Genomic DNA, 11,250 nt, shown 5'->3' on the forward strand with positions numbered 1-11,250 from the left:
CGTTCTGTGTGATTTAAAGTTAGAATGAGAAATGGTGTCACTGAAATAATGTTTGTTTACATTTCCTGGGATGTTTTTTCAGGTATTATTTTCTTACAAACTTCTGAGTTAATCGAGTCGCTTATTATCTCCTCGTGTATACATGGTATTTAGAATACATTTCTTTTTATAATTTATTTGTTAATACAACAAATAAACATAAAAGAAGAAACATGTGGTAATAAAATATTACCATATTTTATCCACTCAATGCAATGGTTTTGCGTCATTAATATGTGTCCAAAAACTATCTCCCGACAATTTTAACCAACTACCTTTACTTCCAACATTAATAATTTTTCTCTTTTGTCTTTCATACTTTTTGTTTAACCTACCTGTCTTATACCTTCTTTTATGACCAATTTTTCACACAGCATGTTAAGGAACTCCTTATTATCTTTTTGCTTAGATATTGGATGATATTCTAAAATACATTTTTGTGAATTATGAAAATCGTATTTGTTACAGATTTAATACGGAGAATCTTTGGATTATAGGCACCCGGCAGGCATTTTTAGATCATAGGCACTTGACGGGCACATAATAATAGTATAAATAAAATGTTCATTTAACTCGAAGTAATTTTAATTTGTAAAAAAACGCCCCAGCCTTGAAAAGTCCACAAAACATTAAAAAATTAAGAAACGTTTGTCGGGGTGTTTTTTGTACATCTTTTTGAGCTTTAATTTATAGTTTAATTTTATTGTTAAGGATTTTAACGTATTGTGTGTGTACGGCTGCGGAAGAATCTACGAAGTGATATTTATGTGCTAAAGTACCGTGTGAGCAATTATTTTTTTGAGAGAATTCCCCATAAGCTGCTCATTTATCGGAATGGACAATACTATTTAAACGCACAGCATTCTCTTTGTCGGAAGCATGACAGGCGCGCTTCTGGAAGACACCATCGAGGTAAAGGCTTTGGCTGGTTTAGTACTTGTGTCCGCCGTGGTTAACGCACAACCTGGACGTTCAATTTTCCTCCCCCTATGACTTTTCGTGTTAAAATTTAGCTTGGTCTCGTCGACTTAAAGAATAACGTTCTGGCCCCCTAACATTATAGGATGGTTATCAAAATACAACTTTATTTTTTCATCGCATTTCTTTTTAATGCTGCGTATTATTTTAATATTCAAACCACTTACAAAATCAATTATATCAGATTGCTTTAACCTTTTTACTAGGTAAAATATAACTTTTAAGTGTTTCACGGGAGATCTTTTGACTTGTAAAAAAGAATCAGATAAAATCAAACGCCTACACCCGTAAAATTCACTCTCTTTATTATATCACCTCCAAACGTATCCCAAGCCCCCTTCATTATCAGATTTAAAAACATTTCAGCATTAAAATGTAAACAATATGGTTTATCATAAATAAGATTGTTGTTCATTAAGAAAGTATCTCTTCATGTGATTTTTGTCAAACGTTTTCAAATCATTCTGACATCTGCATTGAAGAACTCTAAAATATTTTAAATTTATAAAATTTTTACTACATAGGCACTTGACGGGCACAGTGCCCATCAAGTGCCTTTGATCCAAAGTGCGTGAAATATAATTTATTTAGCAATGAATATAATGAAAATTTATGTTTACAGATGTACTTGGAGGTGCTGTAGAAAAAAATTGTCTTTGTTGAAAAATGTTTCCTTTTTTCTATAAAAAATTATCGATTAAGGAAATACTTTTGTTTTAAAACTGTGGTCTGCCAATGTTAAGCAAAAGGCAATAAGTAAATTTCTTGAGATAGGCAGGGGCTTATCAGACATATAGTTTAAAAGACAAATTATTATGGTGTCTTTTGAAAGCAAAAAAGAATAAACATTCGAAGAATTATTAATTAATTATGTTTATAAAGATTCGGCAATACATACACTGGCTCTTAAAAAGTTTAGGACATGTTAAAATTGGGAATACGTATAGTAAAAACGATTTTAATAAAACAACCCCCACCCGAAATGCTCAGAGTTTTCTATTTTGCAAAGGTTTTAAATATTTAATTTTGTTTAAATGTTATTTAATTTGTCCCTGCTGACAAAATTTCATTTTTAATTTAAAACCTCGTCAAAAGTTTAAGATATCACTATTTCTTGTTACAATATAAAAAAGTAAATTTTAGAATCGATCGTATTTTTCTATAAAAGCTTATTTATGTTTTTATTTAATCTTTTAAGTGCATTATGAAGTTTTTGTAGATTTTTTTTAGTTAAGACAAGAAAGTTGGGATACAATAGAAACATATTTGTCCCTGCCGATTAAAAATTTTTATCCCCCAGAATGAGGTGCAAAATTGAGGAGGAGAAAAAATCATTGAAGAAAAAAGGGATGTTTTTTGCATAAAATTTAACATAATAAATCAAAATAAATTTTAAAAATGAGTTGATTTTTGTTAATCGCAAAGAAATTTAATTACTTTTTCAAATACAAAAGATTTTTGATTTCTTGTAAACGCAAACAATTCTAAAAAATTACTAATTTTTAAATATTTTCTATGTCTGGCAGAAATATTTAACTTTACAACTGCCCTGCCCATATCCCTTCTATTGTATTTATATGCGTACCTGTTTGGTTATTAATAAAACCAATACTGAGATTTACATTATAATGTGTATATTCTGTAAATTCACTCAATTTGGCGTATCCTCTTCAGCAGTCTGTATAATACTTTCTGGCCCGACATACTTTTTAACTGGCGCTGTAAGTGTATCTTCTTTTCTGTTGGTAACTTTAATCAATACAAGTTTTTAGCAAGGCGTACGCTCGAGCATTCTCAGAATACATACACCACCAACTCGGTGCCTTTATGGTGTTTGTTCTTTCCTATTTTAGTTTCATCTATTTCAACAATACAATTGGGAGAAAACTCCCCAAGTCGCACGATTTTTGATATACTTAAAAAAAATTTTACCCCGATTTTGCACTTTCATTCTGTAAAAATAATGATATATGTGAAGCTCCCGATCCCGGGAGCCCGGAGTCCCCAAAATGTCTTTAGTTAAATTATTTATTTCATCTTCCTCTTTTTCTGGTTTTTCAGTCTTGTTTAATTTCATCGTTTTTTTCATCTTTCGGGTAAGATATTTGTTTAAATGGTTTTTTAAATTAAAAGTCCTCGATGTTTTTTGACGCTTTGATTTAATTATATATAATCGTTGTGTTTGTCTTCTTTTTCGTATTCATCCAGATTCTTCTTATCATCCGACTATTTTAATTAGTTCGAGTTTTAAATTAAATTCTCTTATCTTCTTTCCTTTTCAGTCTTATGACGCCCCTTTGGTCGTCCGGCTGATAATATAAATTCTTATTTTTATAAAAAGTAACTTTTGCAAAATAAATAAAGCCAAATTTCAAAATTGTTTTGTTTAAAATTCTAAATTAAAACTTGTATTATACATCATAAAACTTTTATTCATATTTGTAAAAAAGAGAAATATATAGTAAATCCTTTAACATTGTTGTTGGCTGATTTCTCCAAAGCATATATTTAAGGTGATATATTTTTACTAATAAAGCTGTTCTACTTCTGTGGAACACATTTCTTTTTAACCCCGACCAGTTTCCTTCTATAGTATTTGTATGCACACTACTAATTTTATTTAACAATTCTTTTAAATGGTTTACGGTTTTGTATGCAAAATAATGAAGCTTTAAATGGAGATCGGCTTTTCAACCGCCCCTGTAAATTACAGAATATGGTAAGATGTATTTAAACATAATATTTTAAAATTCTGTTCTATTTCTTTTTATCACCCAACATAACAAAATTTTACGAGTATGGTGCTCAACTGCACCAAAGATCCAAACTCCGTCAACCCCGCGACCCCTATTATACTTCCTCTTCCCCAGCTTGCTTTCGTCAATCTCCATTATATTTCCGTTTCTTCCACAAGTTAATGCTCTCAAGATATTTATTATATATTAATTCTTTATTAAATTTGTAAATCATATCAGAGACTTTACTTTTTGATATTCTTGTAATTCTTGAAATAATCTCAAATGGAAGATTGTTAAAAAATATATCAACAATTTTTAAAAAGGTCGAAGGAGAAATTTTAAGGGAAAAGAAAACAGTATGTTTAAAAGTAGAATATCTTATTTTACAAAACTTATCATTACAGCGTACTATTGATACGCCATATTGTACAATTTCCGATCCACATTTTTGGCAACAACGAGCAAAAGTACATACTCAGATCATATTTAAAATTTCTTCATATTGTTCCTCCTATTGTAACATCAAAAGATAAGGGTAAAAAATTTTTTTTTGAGTATATCAAAAATCGTGCAGTTTTTGGTTGTTTTAACACAACAATTATCCCGGGTTCATCTATATTTTGTCCTACACGTTTTGCAGTACGACCGATTGTTTTTTTACTTAATCTTGATATAAAATTTATAGATTTTATCGAATTGTTATGCAAAAATAGAAATAGAACTTTCGTAACTACAGGTCAATTACTTTTTCATTACAAAACTGTTTCTTACTGGTAATTTTTTCACTGCGAGTAGCACGAGTATATCGTAAAATATTTTATCCCCAATTACTTTTCGACTTTGCTTAAACATTGCAAACAATCCTTTCTATAATAATATAAGAAACAATTTTTTTAAACGTATTCTTTATTTCATCGAAATTAATATTCATTTTTAAAGTTATAAAAACCACAAAAACAATAAATGATTGCAAATTGAAAAAGTATTTAATCTCTTTGTAGATTGACAAAAAACGACTTATTTTCAAAATTTAAATTGAATTATTATGTTTAAATTTCAATTTAATGCAAAAAAACATTGTTTTTTTCTTTAAGGATTTTTTCTTCTTCGTAATTTTGTAACTCGTTTTAGGTGTTAAAAGTTTTAAATCTGCAAGGACAAATATGGATTTCTATCGTATTCTTCAGCCAAAAAAAGATACGTAAAAACACCCAAAACAAAACTACCTCAAAGGTTTTGAATATAAAGAGACCGTAAAAATTTCATATTCATACTTTTTTGTCTTTTTAAATGCCACGTCAATTGTTATTTTCAGGTCGGACCACCAATTTCGTCAAAAAATGCAAAAAAAGCAATCTTTTGAAACTTATTGTCTTGCCCTCGGAGCGTAGCTACCAAACTTGTAATACTTTTCAATAAAACCATTTATTACATAACGATGTCTAAGGCCAGATAACTTTCTAATACTTTTCTTATTTTCTTCACGCATCATTTTAAAATTATTTTTCTTTGAATAGTAGTTTCTAAAACATTGCTTCATTCCAAAACATTTTTTCAAACCATCAGTTTTATTTTTGAAATCAAAAACAATTATTTGTCATGTTTGTGGCATGACACTCATTTATTAATTTTAGCCCCCTTTCTTTTGAAACATCCAACATCCTGTTTTGCATTCCAGCTACATAATTTCCTATTTTTTAATGGTATTTTTAAACAAGCCGATAAAATAGCGGTTTTAAGTTCACAAGTATTTCTGTATTGTTTTCTTTTGCCATAAATTATTTTTGACATGTCGGACCATTCATTTTCTATTGGGTTTAAATCGGGACCTAGAGATGGCACCCCATTACATTAATATCATTTTCATTAAACCATTCCCCCGTCCTCTTGCTTTGTGACACGGGGCATTATTTTGTTAAAAAACGAAATCATTATTGCTGTTTTGTTCGAAAAAACTTTTATGCAAAATTTCTAACATATTACAGTAGAATCCACTGTTCATGCGAGATTCTATTACATGTAACACAAGCTTCTGATTGTAACAAACCCCGGCCCAGACCATGATCCCGTCTCTCCCCGTATTTATTTACTGTAGCTAATTTCTTCACTATTAACGTTGTACCAGTAATATTTAAGGCTATCCGGGCTTCTAAATTGAATTTTTTCTCTTTTAGTAGTCCAAAGTACTCTGATGAGCGCAAATTCAAATCTTATATTCTTGTGTTTCCTTGTGAACAATTGGGGAATGTTTCATCTTTTTATACACCAGATTTCTATTCAGATGAAGTGCTCGAAGAATTGTGAAGTTCGACATGCCTGAATTAATTTGTGTATTGATTTTTTTGATAGAAATGGCTTTATTATTAGACAATTTATGTATCATATTTATTTTCCTAAGAGAAAGAGATTTCGGCCTACCCTGTATTTCCCTTTTTCCATAATTGCTTTTTTTTATAAAAAACTTTGTATCACGTGTCTGCTCCTATTTATCTTGCCAAAAATCGCAGAAATTGTCATATTAGCTTTCTTTAAAAGCCAAAATTTGGCCTTTCTCAACATCACTTGGTGTTTTTATTTACCCATTTTAAGGTATAAAAAATACAATCTTGAAAAAAGAAAATATTTGCATGTTTTAATAAAATTTGTGGTCCGACCTGAAAATAACAATAGCCGTGGTACATCAAAAATTGTTTAAAAATACAAAAAAGTATGAATATGAAATTTTTTCAGTACCTTTATGTTCGGTTTAGAAAATTTTAAAGAAAAGTTATGTCTATTTGAGAAGCTCCGTGAAAGTCTGTGCGAAGGCTTCTTGTTAATCCCATTGTCCATCATTTTCTTTATGGGTAAAAATTCTATTTATAGTTTTTAATTAATTAAAAATTACATAAACAAACAATATAAGAATACAGTATATTAAAGTTAAGCTAAAAGGAAAACGAAAAGACTGATCTATATTGAATGCTCACTTGTTTGTTTAACCACACAAGAATTGATTTAACAAACAGAGATTGATGGTCATGTGTCAGCTGCACCAATGACATTTTATATTCAAAATTTTCGAGATAGTTTTATTTTTAGTATTTTTACTTATCTTTTCTTAATTAAGAAAAAATCTATAAACACACCATAATGCACTTAAAAGAGCAGATAAACACGTTAATAAGCTTGTGTAGAAAAATACAATCAATTTTAAGATTTACTTTTTTATATTGTAACAAGAAATGGGGAGGGGGTCTTCAAATTTTGACAAGGTTTTTAAATTAAAAATGAAATTTTGTCGGCAGGTACAAATTAAATAAGATTTAAGCAGAATTTAAGGTAGGTGCACGTTTCAGACCATTTTAAAAAAATAAAAAATAAAGGAAAAATTTTTAATAAGTGATAAAGGCGATTGATCCGATTTTGTTTTTTAATGAAATATTTGTATATTAATTGAATTAATTAAATGTGGTGTTGTTCCTGTGAAATTCCGCTTTTCTTTTTAAAAAAAAATTCTCCTCGATCACAAACTTTTATTATTTTGCATGTGCAATCCAGGATCCAATGAATCTACAAAATTAACGGAGTGATTTATGGGTTCATGTTAAAATTTGGCCATCTTCTCAAGTGCCAATCGATAGGCCACCCATTTGTCTGTTATTGGTGTTGTCCCGGCATTACATGTTCTAAAATTATTCCAGCATCATAGTAGTATTCCTATTTTCCACAGGCAACATAAAATATTTTTTGTGCATCTCGTAATACGCCCATAAACCATCGTCAATTTGATTCGTATCACCAATTCTTTCTTGTGTCGTAAGAAAGTAGTCACAAAAAATGTCTCTTATGGTATCTACAATACCAGTTACTGTGTTTCGAGAAATTTATGGCTCATATGCTATGTCGATATTCGAAAACCACCAATATACTTAAATATAATTTTAATTATTGTATCAAAAGACAACTTAAAATTTTCGAAAATATTTCTTTTTCGCACAGAGCAACTAAAGTACAAAGCCACCTACACACACCCATTAGTAACCACCCAAAACTTTCTTTCTTCGTTGCAAAACCAAATCAGTCAAGTCGATCTCTGCATTTTTCACACCCCATTTTATTTTTAATAAGTTCGCATCTTGCTAGAACGCAAGGTGCGTTATACTACTCAAAAACGTTTCAAATATATACCTCTCGTTTATAATGAATAAACTAAGTTTTTGTTGTGTGAAAAAAGCCTTATATTTCAAAATTCTTAATTTGCTGTTTCTGACCATCATTTTTTTGCAGAAAACATTTCTTTTTAAAAACGGCCTGAACGTGCACCCACTGAATAAAATATTTAAAACCTTTGAAAAAAAAGAAAACTCTGCAAAATTCGGAAGAGGGGAGATGTTGTTCTATTAGAATCGTTTTCACTATATGTACTCCCAATTTTAACATGTCGTAAACTTTTGAAGAGCATTGTATATACTTCAGAAAATTCTTCATTGTTTTTATCTAAAATATACATTCGATTAAATGTATACTGAATTAACCAGGCTCGACATGGTTAAGAAAAACGCCACCTTCTTTCTTCATAGTGCTTTTCATATAGATACAAAACCCTTTTATTATTATTTGTATGGGAACCATCTTCTGACCTAAAACCTTCAGTATGATTAACTATATGATGCCTAAAGTTTAAATTTCTTGCAACAGGCGGATATGACGAATGTCCGTCGGCAAATAAAATGCTATCATTGTTGATATTAGGCATCATAGGCGCGGTTAATGATCCTATGGTACAACCAGTAACTCTACAAAGAAAGCTTTCTTTTCAGTTCGGTCTATTCAACCTAATATCCAAATTATATCCCCAGTATCATCGGTGCCCGTAGGATTTCTAATAATCTCTTTACGTGATAAAATGCTTTTATCAACTTTAACAGTTATCCCACATCCTTCCAACACAACAGGCCTTTTTTCAAGATAGTCTTTTTAACAAACTAGAAGTAAAGACTTATACTTTGAAATAGTAGTGTCGGATATTCCAAAAAATATCGACAACTGAAAGTAATTTAAATCACACATTAAGCAATACAACAGTCTTACTACTTTTGTTAAGGGCAGAGTAGAATGAAGCAAAGGAAGGCGTTTTTGGCATCCTTTCTTTGTGCATCTACAACCTATACATCCGTTGCTTACAGAAATGGGCAACAACCTGGACAAATTGCCACACCTTGAACAGGAAATGGAGGAGCTTATAATATTATTGCTCATAAAAAAGATTTTTGGCACATCAAAATTTGGAAAAAATTCATGTTCTATTGTAATATTCATAAGGGTTATTTTAAAAAAATTTTAAATCTTTTGCTCTTTCTAAAAGAAATCATTAATATTTTTTTCAAATAATTTTGATGGCTTTTTGGTTTTATATGTGCTTTTGTTATTAAATTAAAACAACTTTTTGTATTTATGAATACAGATATATATAGTAGTATTGGGTTATGTAGTATTAGATTAGGTTAGGTAGTATTGGGTTAGGTGGTTAGGTTAAGTATTTAGATTTTGAGATGATGATGATGATTGATGGTAAGATGGTTGGGTAGTTTGGTTAGATGGTAGTGGCGTTAGTTAGTATGTATTGGATTAGTAGTATTTTTGGGATTAAAAACAAAAACATTGATTTTTTTGAAGTACTTTCGATTTATGCAAAAATATCGGGATAGTTGCTTAACTTTACGAATTTGCCTACCAGTTTGCTGTGCCTATTGGTTTCTTGACTTTATTATCTTTTTTTTATTTTTTTTAGTCCCTATTTTTAGGTTGAAAAAAAGGTAAGCAAAATCATGAAGAAGACCCCATCTTATATCAAGATGTCGAAATATGACCAATAGCGTTTGCGTTACGAAAAATGGGGAGCGCAGGACGAAAATATATGATTGGCGAAAAGAAAATGCTGGTGTTATAGATAATTATAACTTGTTTAATTGTATTAATTGATGACGTTAGAAACTATATTACAAATATGAAACTGATTAAACATGAATTTTGAAAAATAATTAGCTTGTGTCTATTTTTTTTTTGATTTATTTAAAATACAAGCTATAAATAGATTAAAAATTATCTAAAAATGAAATTAAATAAACAATTAAATAAAAAGTCTTCTATTTTTGGTAGTTTGGTCAAGTACTACCTAAAGAATAATTCACTGCCAGCCATTTCCAGCAGTTGGCTTCTTTATGGGCAATAGAACATTTCAAATTTATGCTTGGATGCGACTTTGTATTAGTGACAGTTCAGAAAGCACTCGTAGTATTAGACGGTTAAGGAACATTTCGTTCGGGCGGGCTACGATGGCTAGAAAGGATCTAAATTTTTAATTTTAAAGTAAAATATAAAAGAATAAAGAGCCCACATGCGAATGCTCAAGAAGAGCAAGATAAGACGAAGAAGTTTGCCAAAAAACAGAAGATAACTGTGGTATAACTATAACATAGATGATTTAATTTTTACTGAAATTTACACTAATACTAACAAATATTATTTTATGTTTAGTTTATTTATTATATTTTTAAACTTAAAAATATAAATAAGTTCGATTACGAGAAAATATATGGAAAACAGCATAAGGCGTTCACACAGAAACCATACGTACAACAAAGCACCAAGAGTGCAAATCAATAAATATAAATTATTACATGAAAACACTTCTTTTAACAGAGTAAATGGGAAAGCCGTCGACGTAAAAACGTTTTGTTCGTCCTATCTTTAAACAGGCCGCATCCTATCAATTTACTTGAATGCCAACAAAAAATTGGAAAAGAATATATCAAAGTTTCACAAAGAAATAGTTTACCAAGAAGCAAAAATGACATGCAAACAACTTAATATAACACAAAAAGAAGGGGTATCATATGATTAGATAAAAATTACTACAAAATTGTGTAAAATGTAAATTACATGTTCCGATAAGATCAAACAAACCTTATTATATTATTTTTATGACATGGGAGAAAAGATAATATTTGGTGTAATAGGACCATACGAAGACAAGTATATTGTTATTGTAATAGATTACTTTAGCATATACGATTTGCTGAAGTATTAAAAGATAGAAAAACACAAAAAATTTTTAAAATTTCACGAAGGATAAAAAACAAATATATATCAAAATGTAAATTGGCGATTACGCGCGCAAGAATGATATTAAAGAAGTAAAAAAGTGGTGTAAAGACAAATTCATAGAAACACACACAACTTCTCCTTATCATCGTTGCTCAAATAGGATAATGTGGTATTAATTCCACATGAAATGTTTTCTATTTTCTGAACTTTCTTGAAGAAATTTTACTATAAAAATATTTTATGATTAGAAAGGCATCGCTGTCATGAATAACTCACATAATCATCAACAGCAAGAGAATCATAGGTTCAACGGGGGATCTTACAAGAGCACAATTCCCCATGAAGTTAATAAACCATTTAAGTTACACCAATTTAGTTTGGCTTCAGGAGCGAGCATTGTGGAGAA

General features: G+C 29.8%; 5 protein-coding genes across 5 annotated transcripts; 1 reads left to right on the forward strand and 4 right to left on the reverse strand.

Annotated features, from left to right (window-relative positions):
• Positions 1 to 2,247: 2,247 nt before the first annotated feature.
• Positions 2,248 to 2,391, reverse strand: AAJ76_1060002391 (hypothetical protein; the record flags this gene model as incomplete). The annotated part of the gene is made up of 1 exon (XM_024473709.1): positions 2,248 to 2,391. The coding sequence occupies one exon, from the start codon at positions 2,389 to 2,391 to the stop codon at positions 2,248 to 2,250; it is 144 nt and encodes a 47-aa protein (XP_024329913.1).
• A 39-nt stretch (positions 2,392 to 2,430) lies between these two features.
• On the reverse strand, positions 2,431 to 2,574 carry AAJ76_1060002574 (hypothetical protein; the record flags this gene model as incomplete). The annotated part of the gene is made up of 1 exon (XM_024473710.1): positions 2,431 to 2,574. The coding sequence occupies one exon, from the start codon at positions 2,572 to 2,574 to the stop codon at positions 2,431 to 2,433; it is 144 nt and encodes a 47-aa protein (XP_024329914.1).
• A 2,547-nt stretch (positions 2,575 to 5,121) lies between these two features.
• AAJ76_1060005295 (hypothetical protein) lies at positions 5,122 to 5,295 on the reverse strand (the record flags this gene model as incomplete). The annotated part of the gene is made up of 1 exon (XM_024473711.1): positions 5,122 to 5,295. The coding sequence occupies one exon, from the start codon at positions 5,293 to 5,295 to the stop codon at positions 5,122 to 5,124; it is 174 nt and encodes a 57-aa protein (XP_024329915.1).
• Positions 5,296 to 5,670: 375 nt separating this feature from the next.
• On the reverse strand, positions 5,671 to 5,817 carry AAJ76_1060005817 (hypothetical protein; the record flags this gene model as incomplete). Its single annotated transcript, XM_024473712.1, has 1 exon — positions 5,671 to 5,817. The coding sequence occupies one exon, from the start codon at positions 5,815 to 5,817 to the stop codon at positions 5,671 to 5,673; it is 147 nt and encodes a 48-aa protein (XP_024329916.1).
• A 312-nt stretch (positions 5,818 to 6,129) lies between these two features.
• Positions 6,130 to 6,450, forward strand: AAJ76_1060006130 (hypothetical protein; the record flags this gene model as incomplete). The annotated part of the gene is made up of 1 exon (XM_024473713.1): positions 6,130 to 6,450. One exon carries the CDS (start codon positions 6,130 to 6,132, stop codon positions 6,448 to 6,450), a length of 321 nt encoding a protein of 106 aa, XP_024329917.1.
• Positions 6,451 to 11,250: the final 4,800 nt, after the last annotated feature.

This window comes from Vairimorpha ceranae (genome assembly GCF_000988165.1).
Source record: "Vairimorpha ceranae strain PA08 1199 chromosome Unknown NODE_106, whole genome shotgun sequence".
NCBI classification, from domain to species: Eukaryota; Fungi; Microsporidia; family Nosematidae; genus Vairimorpha; species Vairimorpha ceranae.